Below are 19,133 nucleotides of genomic sequence, written 5' to 3' on the forward strand. Positions count from 1 at the left end.
ACCAAAATTGATGACAGACTCTGGAAAACGGCTTGTGTGTGCGTAACGATGGGGAAATCTAAATAGCTGTTCAGGAGGCCTCTTGGACGGGGAGGAAGAGGGGTGGGTTCCTTAAAACGACAGAGTCTACACACTGAACGCGTTTTGCATTTGTTTCTTGTTGACGGAGTCGTGGCCGTGTGGCTTGAGGAGCAGCAACAAACCCACACACACACACTGATCTTCAGAGAAAACTGATTTACTGCAGCTCTGCTGGCTGATACGGGTTTAAACACAGGTCATTAATATGCCAAATAAATAATTCAATTCCATTCAGGCAAACAGGGGAGACATATTAAATCGGTGCTAATGAGGCCCTATTTGGTCAGCCAATGATTACATACTTAAGGGGCAGAGTGCCTGAATTAGATAAGAAACACCTTTAATGAGTGGAGGGAACCTTTACCGCATGAAAAAAAGTATGTATGGTCATTCTGCTCAAACAAGCCCTCCTCATTTGAATCCCCCTCATGTATGCTAAAACAGTCTTCTAAGCTCTCTTTGTGGGGTTAGGGATGACTGTGTTGGACTGTGTGTGCGGGGTTAGCTTGGGGAAGTCGGAGGAATAGAGAGACTTTGGTGGGATGACAGGCCCTGGTGTCACTGCACCGCACACAGCAGATGTGGCCAGAATGCGTGTGTGAGCCTTTCTTTGAGATGGATCCATCACCCACCCACCCACTCATCTCAGGCAGAGAGGCCCTGGGAAGAGGAGCTTAGCGGGGGAAAGACAGTGACGTTACCCCCTGGGGGGGTTGAGGCCGAGGGGGTTAAAGGAGAAGCATGGGGGGGGGGGGGTGAGAGGGCACTTTGTGTCGACAAGAAGACAAGTGCTCATTTTAGGACACTGGGATATACTGAGTGTATTTTAGCTAGCAAGATACACACACGCATACTGCTGCAGAAAATGCACAAGCTCTGTCAGCTCTGTTTAAATGCAACATATTGTACAGTGTTGTGTAAAGAAACCGTTCAAATGGAACTCCACTGACCTTCACTGACTAAGAGCTTTCCCTATAGAGCCTGAAGGCATCTTAAATATAGCCACGTTACAATATGTGCGTGGTTAAGACTTCGTATTCCAAGGTTGCTCACGAAAAGCACGGACATATATGCAAACCAGGAAAGGCAAGAGAAACAACAGCTCCACAAAGCTCAAACTGGACGACTACAATGAAGCAACATCTCGTCTAAAACACCGGGGCCCATTGGAGGAGGGGTCCTACTTCTTAATTCAAAATGGGGGTGTGTGTTCGGTTTTGTGGTCATGGAAACCCCTGCGTGTGTCTCGGGGCAGTAACCGTGGAAACAGCCGGGGCCAGATCTCAAATATCTCCTGTTCTCAAACTTTATTCCAGAATTGGGATTGACGTCCCAGGAGGGTTGCCAAAATCTGTCCAAGCGAGGAAAGCCCCCCTCCTCCCCCACCATGACATCCCCCCACCTCCCACCCCATTTGTCCTACGGTCTCCTTCTTGGCTCCCTCAGCCGAGCCGGGCGTTGCTCATAAAGCACTCTGTTGGCTTTTCTCTCCTTGTTAACCCGAGGGGACGCACCAATGTCGTCGCCGGAGAAATGAAGAAGCGTGCCACTCTTTCAAACTCGTGGTCGCTACACGCACTCAGGTCCGGTTTTTTTCCACTGTTGAAATAGCTTTGTCGAAAGGTTAGGATGAGGTTACTCTGTACCGTGCCCCAAAAAAATGTGCCCTTTGAAGATGTGCATCAAAAAGCATTCTTCCTCTCAGTCTCACTCTCTAAACTCTATCCCACAGACACGCGCGCACACACACGCACACACGCATATCACACACCAAACAAGGGGCAGCCATCATAAACTCCAGACCAGGGACACCCCCCACTGCGGTCCCTGACTCCATCACACATCTTGGGCCCTAACTTTGTGACCGCGACGGCCGGCAGCACTGGCTCTCTGGCTAACCAGAAGCAGCTGGCTCAGGAGGCTCGCTGGAGCTGGGAATCTGCTTAGCTTTACCTTGCACTCGGTGATTACACGGCCCATACACTACATGCACCTCCCGGCGCCAAACCACACAGAGGGCTCCATCCCAAACTGCCACTTATTAATGACCTCGTAGGAGCTGTCCGTGAGGGCGCCGCGTGTGACTGACTCGATTGACAACGCGCTGACGTTCAAGGCGTTGGAATCAGAGTGTTTCCTGTGGGGTTGGGGGGGGGGGGGGGGGTTCAGTCCCTACTTGACCCACTTCCATCACAGAAGCACTGACTGTGATGCTTGATATGTCCGCAGTGGGTCTTGCGCGTTTGAAACTGCGTGTGTATTCCGCCGCTGTGTACGGTTAAGTTTGTCTGACCATCTTTACGAAATTACCAAGTCCAACCGTGGGACCTTCCAAAGACCCCTTGGAGTTGACAACAAGGAACATTTTCTAACCTTCCTTTAGGATAACAAAACTGCGCACCGCACATCCATATTGTATGTTGTTTGCTGCTCCCCGGTGTATTTCACTGCCAAGGTTTTTGAAGCGTAACTTCAAGGGGGTGTTGGCTGGAGGCAGGGAGGTGGGGGATGTGAGGAGACAAGGAGAGAGCAAAGCACTGCTAGCTTGCTGCTGACTACGCACGCCTTTATTAAAAGGTCCCATTAAACAACAGGCCCCGATTGGAATGCAGATCCCTGGGGACGGGAACATGCACAAGAAGAAAAAGAGAAAACCGCCGTCAATACTGAAACAATTACCACCCTTTGGAGAGGACGCGCTTGCACAGCACGGCTTACTTACCAGGGTGCGCCTCGGCCACGGATGCTAGGAAGTGTGAAGTGAAGAAGCTCAACGCACCAGACAAGAGCTCTGGTGGGACATGGTGAACACTGGGAGAGCAGGCCAAAATGTTAAAAAAAATCTTCATACCAGAGAACTAAAGAATACTACCTACTCAAAGAAAGACATTGACCTATATTAGTCTTTGGTTGCTACACAGATTAGTCTTTGGTTCCTCCAATTCCTTCATTGTCATTCAGCCAGTGACATCGCACAGTAGCTAAAAAATTTCCATTATTAGACCAAAGTTGTTGATGGCTAGCTAGCTAGCCAATTTGGTTACTAAGGCTAGCTGTCTTGTATGGAATAGCATTTGTATGGTGGAGCAGGTAGCCTACTTGCTGGACTCTTTCCAGAACAACTTAAGTTGCACACTTAGTTATAGCTTTCTCACAACTTACATGTATTCTGTTGCACTACACTGCCCTTTCTGAAGACACCTGGAGCATGTCCCCCAGCTATAGCCCATCTCTACGTGCTTCTGCTCCATCAGCTACACCAGTAATGAAATGAAGACTGTGAAAAAGACATTACAGTTGGTTCGCTTCCACTGAAAAAGGCGATTCCTAAGCCGGAGGCTGTCTCTCCGACTACAGAGGGGCTTTTCGTGAGTGAAGGCATTCAGACAAAGAAAGGAGACACTTGGCCTAAAAATTAGGCACTCTGAGGCCAGTGCTGTCAGCAGTCTGCTGAAAGCTGGGCATGCACTATATAATGTGCAGACAACATGGTCACACAAGGGAGGCGGGAGAGCTTGCCATTTTGCCAATTTTGGGAGAAAGTTCAGAGAAGTGGTTGGGTTTCACAATGGCGAGCTTCATTTGGTGTGAAATGTTTTCATTGCTTTACGTTTGCCCTCAACAGAGAGCCTGCAAAGGAGAATTGCTGGTGCACACATGACTGAGATTGAGAACAGAGACTCACATCATTTCTGGAGCCTCATTAGACTTCTGGAACTGCAGGCTCATTAATTCTGTAGTTAGACTACTGTGCAACATGTCAACATGACACCTGTCCTGACATAAGTACTGTAGGATGCACCATAAATATTAAATATCTCAATGTTATCATTGTGTACGAGCAAGTTCCAGTAAATGGGCCAGGAGGCAGTAGGTCTGAAGCTCCATGGGATGTCGTCTGTATAACAGTCCTGACTGAGTTGAGATGTGGGCTATAATGTAACAGTCCTTACTGGGCTCGGTATAAAGGATTATTATGCATTCTGACAGCAAACAATAAAGTGTATAAATAGGAGATTGTATCATGTATGATAAACTCGCTACCGTAGTCTCATTTGATCTCCCGTAATCCAAAATGATCTGAATTTTGACAAACATTCAAAGAATAGCTGTTTCCATCTGGTGGTGAAAATCGGTCATTTCAGTCCATGCTGATTACATGCCAGAGCCTACAGATTAATAATACGTCTATTCCGTATCACATAGAAAACTATTTTCCATTCTTTCTGAGTATATCATCTTATTACAACAGCATTGTATAAAATCCTGTCTATTCATCATACCCATCACCCATCACCAATATTCAAGTGGCACATTAATCAACTTTAAAACTTCTAATCCTAAATAAACAGCACCCACAATGCAACTGTGTTCAACCTGCATCCTCGAGCGCTCCAAGCACGTACTCTAGGGCTGGTGACCACGGATTGTGGGCAGTAAGACACCGCCCACTTGTCACAAACTTCTCAGCGCTGCTATGTTTAGCTGTTAAATACCACTCTATCTGCTTGGTGTAGTGGTGAATCAGCTGTCTACATCATTCATTCTCCCCTTCAACTATCAACACAACATGCAGGGAGGTTCAGAAGGAAAGTTGTGTGTCACAGATCTCAAACCTAGCACAGGAGCCAATCTGATATCTACAAACCGGTAAAGGAAATCTGATCCATTTGATGCATGGCAGAGGAATAAGAACATACTTACCTAAACAGAAGTTTATTTTAACTAAACGTAATGGTATCAATTTCATAAGTTATTGTCAGAAATCTGCATCTGAAAAATATAGGCTAGCTACAGCTACCTGGATACCTGTTACCATCCCTTGTTTTGGAAAACAGGTATTTATTCACAAAATGTCAACATTACATGTTGATTTCCAGACCCTATCATGTAATTTTGAAATCTCACTAAATATTTACAAGGTTGGTTCATCTCAAGGGGATGTAAGCACTCATGGTTACAGTATTGCCCAAACATACAATGATTCGAAGCTATTTAAAACTGTCTTCTAGACCCATTGTGTCTGCATTAATTATACTATTATTCAGACATTCATCATCTCAACGTTGTTTGTTTTATGAGACCTGTTATACAAACCAACTCCAGTAGCCTACGGACGTATGGTCAATACGGCAGTATGGCCGATACCAAGATTAGCCCTTACCTGGTGGGCAGTTGCACTCAGGTGTCACTTCTCTGGCAATTCGAATCTTAGCAAAACTTTCGTAGGAGCGCTGAAAGAAACGAAGTTAAATCGTCAATTAAAAAGGCTGGACTACAAGATAAACTTGTCATGGGCTGTTTACATTAATATCAAACAAATAACACATTATTTTAAGTCATTGTCAAACCTCATAGTGGTTTGAGAGACAGCTTTACGTTCATATTAATGCTCGTGCACATGCTTACCTGTGACAGAAGCTCGTCAACTCGTTCTTGTATCAATGAATTAAAGTGATCCAGGGAAAAACCGGGAACCCGATGAAGGATGTGCTCGCCATGTCCAGTTTCCAAATCCACAACACGGCCCTTTATCTCTGATGTCTTAACACTCAGAAAAATGCAAAATGCTATTGATGCCACGGAGAATAAAGACGAGATAACATTAAACACAGTTGTGCTGCAAGGTTGCCTCTTGTGAGATGTCACTTCTCTCTCCATTTTCTCCGCACACTTGAGTTCTCCTTTTTTATCCGCAACCTTCATAACTACCTCGAAATCATGTACTGCTAGAACTCAATCTTCATGTATAGTAGAGCCAAATTGTTTAATAAAATTCCGACACTTCAACTCTGGTAGGCATAAGACTACGCGACGTTAACGGAGGGGAGTATAGCTGGTGTAGCGACAGCGGACAGGTTTCCAAGCCAAGTACCTCAGAGCGGCGCTGCCAGGCAATGCAACCTGTGCAGCTGAAATCTAACAAAGTTATTTCACTGCTGGGAATATAATCCTCTCGTTCAAAGACAACAGCAACAGCAACCTAATCTTGAAGAGTAAATTGGTGAGATAATGTTCAGCCACAGAGTAAGCAGAAACCTCACTTGAGGGGCAAATGCTTCTCTCTCAGTGTACAGTGCAAGGCACGCGCCCCCCTCGTTATTACTGCAACACGCCTCCACATTTGCCCCCTCAAATTAACATAATTTATTATAAATTAAATCTCGAGATCCCAACTAGGTGTATCTTATTCTGAAAAACTCTGAAAAGTTAACATTCCAAACAACAACAAATATGTGTGATGAATTACGAGAAGAAAACACTGGCAACTATGCAGCACGTAGCCTCCAGTAACTTTTAGTTCTGTCAAGACAGTCATGTATTGATTAAACTATTTATTGCAATGGAAATAAGTTTCTTTTTGGCTATGTGGTTCTATCTAATGAGACTCTCCCTGCCTTAGAGCAGCCAGCACAATAATATATGACAAGACAAGGAGCACAGGATATTCGACGGTGGACAGGAATCATTTAAAACGTATTGACTTTTTTAACAAGCAAAACAAAATGCTTCACACAGCATTAACGACGTCCTGCAGTGAAAATATATGAGACAGTATAGCTGTAGGAGGTGAGTATGAGGATCTTGAGGATGATGGAGGTGGCGGCAATTATAGGCTACAATATGCAGGTATAGGCTACTTGTCTTGATTTAATCAAGAAATAAATATATAGCGTCAGATACGGGAGTTTGTTACCAAAATGACTTTTTTTAACAGTTTGTCCTATAGTTAAAACAGCCTAGTTTACATACCAAAAAAATGTACAATTGACTACATTTAACTAACGTTGCTATACATGCAATTCAGTCTAAAAACCATGGCAGCTGTGATTGATTGATTGATTGATACATTGTTTTGCCATTGTTCAACCGATGGTCCCCTGTAGAGAGGATGCTCTAGTCTCTAGTGCCCTCCAGCCCCAGACATGACGCTGACCCCGCCGTCTGTCCTCCGTCTTTTAGGTTGGCTTTGTTTCGACTCTGAACGCAATACAATGTCGTCCTCTACTGGTTGAATAAAGCATGCCGTATGTTTAAAAGTGCATGAAGTGGGCTTCATCCTAATTTAACCAAACATTGTTTACAAGGTCATCACCATTCAGAAGACTTGTTAGGACTAGGTCCGAGATTTGTACGGTACATAGACATCTTAAACATTATCTAAATCATTTGCCATTAGATCTGAGTCTATGAATTGTTTTATTCTGCAGATAGAACTGAGTAAATGAATGAATTCAGATACAGTAGTATCTGACAAATGGGGTCTATGGATAATGTACAGTATATGAAACCTATCCATCTTATAATGCAAATGGATTTTGTCTTTCTTAATTACCCTGTGTCCCTGTGTCATGGTCTTCACCTTTCTTGTTGATTGCTGTGGTGTTCTGTTCTCGTTAGTGTTATCGTGTCCACCTGTGTCTTGTTTGCTTCTGTGTATTCAGGTTCCTGTTTTGTGTCCAGTCTTTGTCTTGTCCTTGCCTATGCTACTGCGAGTATCCTGCCTGTTTTCCTAGTTTACAAATAAAACCCTTGTTTTGGAACTCTGTCTGCCTACCTCTCCTGCGTTTGGGTCCTACCCCTGCACTCTCGTTTAGTGTAGATTCACAATGGATGTGGCCACTAGAGAGCGCTACTGAACTATGAGGTGCTTTTGGAAAATATACAGCCGTCCTGAAGAATGAGGTACCTCTAGTGCAGGACCGATCTTTAACCAGTCTTGCCCATTGCATAGCACGGTAGATACCTGAAAGGAATTCTCTCAGAAGTTTTCTCTTTTGAAGTCTCTTTATGTATAAAAAAAAGTTGACAAAAGTAGAATAGAACGAAGAGGCAGGGAGTCATCATCCAGGCTCTATTGTGACCAGAAGGACAGGCAGAGATTTTGGCACTGTGCCAATTTGCTCTGCTGGGTAACAGAATACCTGTGGGGGCTACTGGGAAAGTGTCACACCTCCAGATCATACATTTCCCGATCGCACATCTCCAGATCACACACAACCCTCCCCTAGGGTTAGGGTTGGATGCAGTCTTATCTAACCCTAACTTCAACCCTTCCCTTAGGGAACTCCTTTCCCTTCTCACCTCTCATCATTTTTCATGTAAAAAGGTCAGAGAGGTAACACGTGTCAAATCTTTCAGTTGTTCAACAATATTAACTTGACATGTTGATCAGTCTTGTGCTTTAGCATATTTTAGCATCTTAGGTCATATCCAATTCCAGTAGATGCATGTGGGTTCAACTTAAGGAGATGTCCCATAGGCACTCAAATCATCATCAGTGATTCATATGTCCAAGTGCAATAGTGAATCCTCTGTTGGACAAGACAGTTAACCTTGAGTGACCCTGCCCTGTTGGTAATGAGCCTCACTGTAGAGACAGCACATGATGATGATGAACTTGCATGCCTCTGTTAACAAGACACATCATTACTAAAGGATTATGCGCAACAGGTGTGTCCTGTCCAGTCCTTACACACAATAACTCAGCCTTGCCAACCTTGTGATACATGGTTTTTAAATCCTTGGTTACATGGTTGAACAGAAACGGTCTGTTGTTCTTACGAGGACCAAGGTGTAATGGTTTCTCTAAAGGAAGATTATGACTCATCTTATTTCCTCAACCTGGATTCTATATTTTCCCTACTCCCCAAATGCAGTTTATGATATATAATCTTTTAGGCATCTGGAGTAATAATAGGGTAAAACGTTATTAATAGAGTAATCGATAGAGTAATAATAGAGTTATCATTACTACAGTATTATTATTAGTGTCAGTTTGATGACCTATAGCACACATGAACAAACTGTAATGCAGACAGTAGAATATGTAATAATGCACTGAAGTCTGCATTCTTTTGTGACCTCGATAACCAAGCTGTAGACAGCCTGCAGTATGTGATTACTGCAGGTTAGGAAAAGGACATTATCACCAAAATCTTTCTATTATTTCTTTGACTTAATTAAAGATAAAAAAAAAACTGAAATGTTTGTGTTCTGAGTTCTTGTTGATGTTAAGGTTTGGTGCCAGTAACTATAATATGTCATATTTAACTGCAGTCCTGACCACAGAGGATTTTCACCATGTGGTCAGAATAATGCTGTGCATTTGACCCTGTTCTGTTTTGACAATATTCCATCACAGGGCAGCCCCCTGTGAGATGGCAGGGTGTTTTCACAGAGCCATGCTGGGATTAACAGGCCAGCTGTTTGTGCTGGCGTAGGAGCAGTTATTTGCAGCTATATTTCTGGTCCGTGTTGCTGACAACCAGACACAGTCCTGGTAATTATGATATAATTGAGAATCTAAAACCAAATGTCCCGGCTCTGGCATCGGAGACTGTGTTTACAGTAAACAGCTGCTTAAATTGACGCTTAAGATAAATTAGAAGAACATGTTTTATGTCTGTGTGTGAGTATGTGTGGGAGAGAGAGCTGTCTGTGTAGAGAAGCCCCTGTGTAGAGAAGCCCCTGTGTACAGAAGCCCCTGTGTAGAGAAGCCCCTGTGTAGAGAAGCCCCTGTGTACAGAAGCCCCTGTGTAGAGAAGCCCCCGTGTAGAGAAGCCCTTGTGTAGAGAATTGCTCCTCCCAAGGTTTCTTCCATTTTTTTCTCCTGTTGAGTTTTTTGGGAGTTTTTCCTTGTCTTCCTTGAGGGTTTAGGTTGGTTGAGGGGCAGTTCTATGGGCATATGTGAAGCCCTCTGTGACATGCTTGCGTGTAAAAAGGGCTATACAAATAAATTTGATTTGATTTGATTTGAGAAGCCCCTGTGTAGAGAAGCCCTTGTGTAGAGAAGCCCTTGTGTAGAGAAGCCCCCGTGTAGAGAAGTCTCCGTGTAGAGAAGCCCCTTTGTAGAGAAGCGCCCATGTAGAGAAGCCCCTGTGTAGAGAAGCCCCCGTGTAGAGAAGTCCCCGTGTAGAGAAGCCCCCGTGTAGAGAAGCCCCCGTGTAGAGAAGCCCCTGTGAGAGAAGCCCCTGTGTAGAGAAGCCCTTGCGTCTTGCAGATTCTTCTGGGGATTTTTATTTGAATCCATTCTGGTGGACAAATACTCAGCAGGCCAATATTGCACTTGAGATTTGTGTGGTAGGATATCAAAGTTCAGGATAGGAACTGGACATGAACGAAATAGAATAAGCAGCTGAAAACTTGTTCAAAGTGCTTTGTCCATAGTGCCTCGTTTTTAGTCTATCTGTCTTTTTCCGTCTCAGTCTCTCTCACACACCACACAACACACACACACAATGCCTCACTCTTCCTCTCTTTTTCTCTCACAAGGTGGTCTCCAATGTTTGGTATTGTTCTAGTACAAGAAGCTTTACTGGAATCCCTTCCTGGTTTTAGTCAGTGTGAGGTCCCACACTGGAACATTTTGTAAATAACTACGTTTTTTTTCTAAAAACCTTTTTCAGTGTCTCTTTGGAAATATTATGGAGCAGTTATAGCATGAATTGTGCAATATTGATCAATATCAAACACACAATCCTACATTGTTGTAGGTTCTGAATCTATCGTTCTGGGTGTAGCCTGGGTTCAATCATCCATAACACTTGCATACTGTAACATACAGGGAACGGGACAGAAACAGGGGCAAGACAGGGACAGACCTGAATAAGACCAAGCAGGAGAGGTGCACAGATGAGGGGGATGAATGGTCGAGTAATGAAAGCTGTGATTTATATCTGGCTCCCAGCAGAGAAAGTAAGAGGGGGAAAAGAGAGAAGCTGGAACCCAGTAACTGTTCTTTTCTGCTCTACTTCCCCGCTCTGGGGTGATTATTGACCGATCCTCGTCCATGAAACTGATCCGAGGGGTTTGATTGGTCCTCCCTCGACGGCTGCTGTTCTATCTTCTGCCTGCTTCTATGTCTGCTCTAACAATGGGCTGTTTCCCTCCTTGCTATGGAAGATGGTTTTGTTTCCTTGTCTCCCTTTTAAAAGACTCTCGATAAAGTGCATGTTTGATTTGTAAAAAATGGACACCACCAGGGATGGGTTTGAATTCAATACACATAAAGTGGATTTGTGAGAGGAAATTCATTGATGGAGCTTAGACATAAAGAATTGATTGTACTTGGTAGGAATATCAATGTTCTTTCCTCAGAATCTTCCAGTTTGGTAGCTCGATGTTGGAACAGCATATTTTATATCCTTTAAAAAAAAGTCCACTGGGGAGACAAAGACAGCCAAAGCGTCAGTCAGCAGTTAGAAAGAAAGCGAATCCAGTTTAGCCCCGTTGGATCACTGGGGGACAATAAAGAGTCAGGGATGGTAACAGCACTTCTCTGTCTATATTTGTCTTCACTGACATCTGCTAGAGCAATGCGATTCAAATCAAGTCGTATCAGGATCCACAGGTCCACCTTGTTCAGCGAGCACAAACCAACATCACACAAACCCTTCAAGAAATGAAATCAGGTGGTTGCTCCAAAAAAGTGTGTACCTGTGTGTGTGTGTGTGTATGCGTGAGTACTGACCGCCGTGTGTGTGAGTACATCTGAGTACTCAGGATGTAAACAGTGAAACGCACACAGAGAGCACCAGTGGTGCCATCTGTGACCGAGACCAGGGTTGTGGCACCGGGCCCCGACTGGGCACGCCAGGCCGAAAGGCAATAGCGACACGGCTTGAAACCGATCCGTGCTGACAGACGTACAGACAGGTTACCGTCCCTTTTGCAGGCTTTACATTCTTCAGACACCATGGGCCAGCAGCCATGCCTGGGCTTTCGTTTCCCCTGGACCCTCAATCACACACACGTACTCTCACACACTCTCCCAGTAACATGGCATATGTACCGGATGGAATACAGATGCCTGAGAACTCATCAAGAGCACACGTCAAAGAACAGTTCTCTATATCAAGGTGCCTTGAAAAGGGTGCTGTTTCATATAAATTCAGGTGTGCTATGAAAAATGATCCTATCACCCACACGTGTGCACAGCCTTATCAAACTGTCTCTCTCTCCTTTCTCTCGCTCCCTTGCCCTCATAAATAAGGTCAAGCACAGACACGGTGTGAAGCGTTGCCTCTGACAACAGCGTGAAACAGGGATGTTACGAATCCAACTTATCCAATCACATTTCCAGAAAACACTTATTCTTGGCCTGATGACTCTCATTGGCTCTGGCCTTAACCCCTTATTTGTATTCCCACACAGAAACGCCTGTGAGATCTGTTGAGCAAACATCAGACGGATGCTATTTAAGCAGGCAAGTGCCTAAGAATACATTTGATGTCGCAACTCTGCTGATGGCCTTTCTGAACAGGTCCATCAATGACAGTAACACCATTTTCAACATGACAAAGTGGCTACACGCCACCAGTTACCGGGAATGTGAATTTTTCCACTCAGCACTATTTGCAGTTTTTTTTGCATTCTAGACTGCTTTGTGGGCTCATGTCAATCGGGGTCAAGGTTCAACATAAGGCCTCAATGCAACCTGAACGTAGATGAGGCTCTAAGATTCTTTTCCCTCCAAGAGCAGGCCTTTGATGAGTGTCGAGCTGGTATGACAAATCTAAGAACTATTAAGACCCTTTTCAGCCCCTCAGGCAGACAGGAAACTATTCATTTTTGGGAAGATTATTTTCTGCATGTCAAAAGATGAAGAACATTCCTCCTCCTGGCTTGTTCAAAAAGATTACACTAAATTCAAGCCTGCGTGTCAGACCACAATTCAGGTAGCTCATACCATCCATACCTATTGTATTGCTATCAAAAGTATATCACCCTTTGATGTTTACTGATTAGGGATGACATTTCAGAGCTTTGTTATTAGGTGGCTCTGGACTAGCTCAACTGAAACCGGGGGAATACCCTTATGTAATGGTCTTTGGCAAATCTTACTCAGGTCTTGCATCTTAAAGCTGATGGACCAATGAAAGGAGTTCATACTTCAAGTTCAATAAATTAGATTGTAAAGATCAATATTTGGATGTGTTTGTATGATAAATATTTGTATGTGCTCTGGTCTATTACACAAAGCAGGAAAGAAAGACTGCCTTGTATTTTAGAAGTTGCAAAGACAGCATACATTTACAGGAAGGGTACGGTGGGAATGTCCCTGAGAGTATTAACAGGGAATGTTGCACTAGCGTGTAGTGTAGTAGCGTGTTTATTCCATTTTAGTATTTGGAGCTGAAATGTTTTTGCTGTTTAAGAGGCTTAAGAGGCGACTAAGCACACACTGGAGTAATGTGCCTAGTTATGAGATAAAGTCGGTTTATCTTAAACATTTGGCAAGGGGTGTAGGATTTCAGAAACGTATTTGTCACTTTTTGGCGCGAGGCGCACGCAAGGGCTAGACTGAGGGCTGTTTCTTTAAGAATGTAAGGTGGGAGAGTCGCTCACTGACGCACGACTGGTATGCAAACATAAATTTAGCAACAACGTGTTTGCCGGGCACAAAATTCTGGAAGCGACTGTGAAGTGTCATGTTGTCTCAAGAAGTCTTTTCTAAAAGTTTCAAATAAGGAGCTGAAGTGAGCGGCGTTTCTGTTACCAATACTGCGACAAGCTGCCAGAGTTTACCCAACCAGCACCTCGCATCATAGCTCACACAAGGTGGCAAAGACAATTGTAGAGATGACACGAAACATGTTTTGGACACTCGGACTTCTTTATTTTGTTTTATCTACAAAGGTAAGAGGCATGTTTTTTTCTTAAATGTGTGAAATTGTACATTAATCCCATGGTAGTACATCAAAGGCAGCTGACACAGCAGGCAATTCCATTAACAGCGATCATGTAAAAGTACTCATACAGTTACATTTTAACTGTGTTGCTTATTTGAATACTAAGTTATGCTTTAACATACACTAACAATTTGGGTTCAATACAACACTTCTTTTTTTTCTTTTTTTTTTTTTACAACGGTAGCCTAATTATGCGGTTCGAATTACTCGTCTGCGTCCTATCCAATGACTTTTTGAACTTTTGTACATTAATAGTTAAGAACAATATCAACTTGCCTGCACCGTAAATATTTAGCTGTTTGATGCACCTTGAGAAAGGCCTCAGATTCTGAAGGTGCTTTTCCCAGGCTGCGTTTAAGAGGGGGGAGAGGGGTTGGAGCATGTCCAGGGCTGATGATAGGATGGGTGGGCAGACTGTGGAGGAGAGGGCTCTGAACGACTACGATGTAAGTGCAGCGTAGAAGTGCTATTGTAGGTTTGGTGTAGTGTCATTAAGCCTCTATAGTTGTAGTTCCTAAAGGAGGTTCTCGGTGGTAGAGTGATTGTGACAGGTGCCATTGACATTCAAAGGTGGTTTTGGTGCTTTGACACCCTAACGGGTTGACCCGCTGACTACTTCAGCCCAGCTGAGTATGTTGACACTTCAACGTCATGGCTCTCTAATCAGCGCTTCTCAGTGGGAGAGGGATGCTCTCAGAGCCTTTGAAGTCCTTTTAGAGAATAGGCGGCAGTTAAATGACATACTGTAATTGCAATCGTAAGAGACTCAAGATAGCTCTGATGTTTGAAGTGAGGTGTTTGCACCCTCAGCTATTGCTATAGTGGTTTTGGTTTTGCATATGGGACACAAAACCAGAACATGTTCTCTCTGTCCGTCTTGTCTGCCTGTGTCCGTCGATCAACCAAATCAAACTGATCTAGATCATGTGTGTGTGTGCGCGTGTGTGTGTACCAGTTTGTGTGTGTGTGCCAGTTTGTGTGTGTGTGTGTGTGTTTGTGCGTGTGTGCCAGGTCATGTGTGTGTGCGTGTGTGCCAGTTCATGTGTGTGTGCCAGACGTGTCTGTGTGTAAGAGGCCAGTAGAGTCAGGCTGTCTAGCCTGGAGCCATACAAGCATCTTCCAAGACAAAGAGGTTAACACACAAAGCTGTTGCAGTAAGAGAACGTTCAGCACTAAATGGTGAGGGGCTGGTGATTGCAGGGAAGGCAATGCTCAGATTTTCTAGTGGGTAAAGTGCAGGTCTAAACTCGTCGATAACTTTTTTCTATGTTGTGCTGTTATCGCCAGGTCATATTATTAATGTGACTATTACAGGTATTTGCTGTAAATGCTGTCTACTTTTTATGGGAAAAGCTTATGTTTCAATACAAATTCGTAGGTGTTGGTCTGACAAGAGGAGCGACTGGCAAAGCCCTATACTTCAGTTAGAGATTTGTTCTGCTTTCCTGAACTCCAAACAAACCTCGGGATTCTACCTTCTTAGTGGTCTGAAAGAGATGTTGGTATTTTACCCTAATCTCCCTGTTGCAGTTTATATGAGTGTGTCTCATACTGGTCGCTCCATAATAGTGAGTTTACATTTTTTTGGGGGGGGCTCAGTGAATGGAAAAAGGCTCAAGTGCATCTGGAACACAGCACAAGACTTTTAATTGATGGTCAGCTAAATCCTTGTTTTGTTAGTACATTCTACTGAAGGACGAATTAGCCACAGACCTTTGTTTACAGGCAATGTGCCATCCTGTTTGTTGATGGCAGGGTTCAGTGGGGTCACAGCTTGTTACTAGGACGGCTTTTCACGACATCCATCAACATCCCCCTAGCTCTCCAACGTCCCACCCTCGGCTCTGTTCTAAAGACCTACAAGAGCCCAATTAGCTCACGAGGCTCTATTGTTGTGGACATGAGTGGAGTGGGAAGTCAGTTTGTTTTTCATTGTGAATGGGGTCCCTTGTAAAGAGTAAAACCCCTCCCACACATCTGGCTGAAGAGCTTGGAGAGTTTTTTTTCTTTCTGAAGCACACATTGTCATTGTTCTTCTGAGACCCTCATCTGGAGGGGCACTGAGGACTGGTGTGGGGGGACGGGGGGGACGGACAACCACTCCCTCCACCCCAGGGCATCATTGGACTTTTGGTTTTCATGGAATACAAAAGAAGGTTTTGTCAACACATTTGCCCTAACAGTAAGGCTAGATAAAGTATGTAATGGTCTCTCTATCCTACCTGAATGATTGATGCTAGGACTCATCTCTGGGACTGGAAGGACTTGCATACTTCCAACGCCTTTTATTACCCGGCACATATCGGAGATTAGGAATCAGACTGCTACGCGGAACTGTGCCTGAAACATTCCATGTAGTCAACCAGTAAATGGGAAGAGCTATGGCTCTCATCCTTCCAAACACAGTGGAACTCTCCAGCCCTGTTTTCCCTGCCACCACTTGGAGCAGAGCACTAATGACATGGCGTGACTGAATACCCCATCAGGCCCTGGCCAGAGAAGGCATCACTCATGGAACCATGTGGTGGGGCAGTGAGTAAGCTGAAGGGCATGCTGTTGATTGCTACAAAACGAGGACCAAGTTTCAAACGAGCCATCGTCATTGCGTACTAGATCTCTCCTATAGTCAGATAGGGGAAGAAACACGCTTTTGTTTCGGCTGTAGCTCACCAGATTTACTTGCACGCTGGCCTTCTCGACTTGCAGTGACAGCTTGCGACCAGCAGAGGGCTCTGAAGTGAGACGGGACTAACTCTCCAGATTAATCTTGTGGTCTGCAGCTTGGATGGTTAACATTGGACCGCAGTGCTGGGAGCCGACTCTTTGTCCACCCCTCCATTGTGTTCCTGCAGCTGGCCAGCTTCCTCCTCCTTCCACGTGATTGGCTGTTCCCTCAACGTGCTCGTTCCTTCATCACGAGGTTCATTTGTGATTGGGCAGATCCCCGGGCCGACCACTGAAAGCCAAGCTGCTGGCCTGCTGGTCCTTTGATGAAACGTCTCGCTCTTCCCCGCAGCTTTCGCTGTCTCCGTCGGAGGCATTGAGCATTGTTGCTTTATCCTGTTGTGTGAGTCTAGTCGGACGGTTCGACCTCCGTTTGGGTGGCCCCTCGGTGGCATAACTGCATTTCACACCTCCAGTTTGACCTGAGAGCTGTCCCAGAGCTGTGTGTGTGTATCAAGGAGTGGCTTGCAGCACTAAGCCCCTGTATCTTCTAAGTACAGCCAAAGGGGAAAGGAGTCGGCTACTAAGTGAAGTGTTATCAATGGGCATCCTCTGGAGAGTTCCAGAAGCGGTCTAGTCACATTCAAGAGAGAGAGGGGGAGAAAGGGAGTGAGAGGAGGAGGGGATCAGGAACCAGAAGTAGGGATGGGGAATAAAAAGGATCAAAAGAACCAGGGTTAAGGAAGGAGCAGAGATGGATGTAGTGAGAGCTGGAGGAAGCGGACTAAAAGCTGCGTTCACCCACAGAGGGATTAGAGAGAAAAAAACGTTGATAGAGTGAGAAGAGTGTGTTGCCAGGAGAATGGAGACCATGGTGTGCGAAAAGATAAAATCGCATGTTCATCACTTCTCAAAGCTTTAATTGCCGGTGACATTACTCCAATTTTGTGTGTTAATGTCCTCCTTCTATGTGATTTTCTTTCTGACAAAAAGAACAGTTTTGTTGGTCAGTGGTGGAGTATATTGTCTTTGTTTGCTGTCGTTTTTGAAGTGTCACCGCCCAAAACCCTGTCCCAGCATACCATTCTAACCAATGACTTCATCTGCTCCTGCACTTGGCTTCTTCTTATTCATTTGGGCGCACACACACACACACACCCAGCACTTAGGAGGGGGAAAAAAAGCAATTACTGCTCCATTAACCTGTATTCGTCAACACCTCTTTCGCACACACACGCACACACAGACACACACACATAGTTGCACGGTATGAACAGTGTATGAGCCTGTTGGAGCCCGTTGCCCGGCGGCCCTGTAGCTGATCCTGTCATCACCTGTGCTCGTCTTTCCTCTCCTCCTGAATAGCAGCCTGACAAATACCTGGCATCGGGGACCGGTAAGAAAGCACACCTGACGTTTAACAGCCCCCCCCCACACACACACACACACGCCCCCCCCCCCCCACACACACACACACACATGCCCCCCCCCCCCCCACACACACACACACACATGCCCCCCCACACACACACATGCCCCCCCCACACACACACACCTTCCCTTGCTATATTTCCCCCCTCATGCTTTTTTATGTACCACATAAATCATTGGTTTTGTCATCCGAACATTCATCTCCTCGACGGTGGAACGCCGTGCTATCCCGGTGGCCTGGTGGCTGGGTTCAGGAGCCAGCCCCAGCCCCTCCTACCCCCAGCCAAGCAGGTTAGATCACCTCCCAAGACTGTGTCTCCTTTGAGCCGCTCCAGAGAGACAGGATGACAGACGGCCCTGTTCTGTTGGACAACGCTGAAGCGCGGCGCCCCCTAACCTTCATCAACTTGTCCAACCTATCAGAGGGCCTGACAGGCACGCCATGGAGACTGCACAGGCTGAGCGACCGATAGTCTAACGAGAGGCTGCTCTCATGCCTGGGTCAAAACCAAACATACCTGAACCAAAATGTTCCAAAATAAAAGATTTTTTTCTCAAGCAACTGCTTGTCAGAGTAGAATCATAAGTTCTGTTTCAGCTTAGCCCTAATACATAAAATATTTCACTGGAAATTATTTTGAGTTTGTATTCCAATTAAACACACACACACAGTCCCCAACTGACAGAGTATGTGACTTGATATGAACGCCCACACTGTCAGATAGTCCTGCTAGCATTCCAGCCTTTTCTTCAGTCTCCTGTACTGCAATAGAAAGGGAATGTGATATTACTCCTCGTGCTGTTGATGTGGTTAGAAAGGGAGAACGAGAGCAATGGAGAGGGGATAGGGCGAGAGAGAGAGAGGGGAGAGAGAGAGAGAGGAGATTGACACGTAGAGCAAGAGATCTCCTGATGACACGTCAGTTAGAGATGGAGTGCGGAGCAGAAAAGTTCAAGAGGCAAGCATTTTTAACTGACAGTTGACATGCTTGGCGAGAGAGAAAGTCCGAGTAGGATAGAGCTTATGTGAGGGGGGAGCCGAGCCTAACACAGTCGCCGAATTAAGGAAAGTCTCTACATCTCCCTGCCTGTGACTGACGAGAGGGCACGGCAGGAAATGGGTGGAACCCCCTCCGTCACCACACGGGACAGTAATCATTAAAGGCGAATCGTGACATGATCAGGGATGTGGAGCCACTGCGCTGCAGTGCTTGTTTGAAGGAGGGAGGGAGGCAGGCAGGGACGGAGAGAGATGGAAAGATA

General features: G+C 45.1%; 3 protein-coding genes across 5 annotated transcripts in view; 2 read left to right on the plus strand and 1 right to left on the minus strand.

Moving 5' to 3' along the window:
• The window catches only part of LOC134009692 (collagen alpha-1(XXV) chain), a 112,681-nt gene extending 106,536 nt beyond the window's left edge, over positions 1-6,145 (minus strand). Inside the window, exons 1-2 of the mRNA XM_062449287.1 lie at positions 5,491-6,145; positions 5,246-5,315 (exon numbers count right to left, since the gene is read on the minus strand). Coding sequence (XP_062305271.1) covers positions 5,246-5,315; positions 5,491-5,787 — 367 coding nt within the window. The 5' untranslated portion in view covers positions 5,788-6,145. The remainder of the gene's footprint in view (positions 1-5,245; positions 5,316-5,490) is intronic.
• Positions 1-19,133, plus strand: part of LOC134009694 (leucine-rich melanocyte differentiation-associated protein) — a 106,132-nt gene that overhangs the window by 33,027 nt on the left and 53,972 nt on the right. The gene's annotated exons all lie outside the window — the stretch shown is intronic.
• Positions 13,460-19,133, plus strand: part of LOC134009690 (ADAMTS-like protein 1) — a 56,874-nt gene continuing 51,200 nt past the window's right edge. For all 3 annotated transcript variants that reach the window (XM_062449281.1, XM_062449280.1, XM_062449284.1), the window contains exon 1: positions 13,460-13,722. In XM_062449281.1, the coding sequence (XP_062305265.1) occupies positions 13,666-13,722 (57 nt within the window). In that variant the 5' untranslated portion in view covers positions 13,460-13,665. The remainder of the gene's footprint in view (positions 13,723-19,133) is intronic.

Source organism: Osmerus eperlanus, chromosome 23 (assembly GCF_963692335.1).
Source record: "Osmerus eperlanus chromosome 23, fOsmEpe2.1, whole genome shotgun sequence".
Lineage (NCBI taxonomy): Eukaryota > Metazoa > Chordata > Actinopteri > Osmeriformes > Osmeridae > Osmerus > Osmerus eperlanus.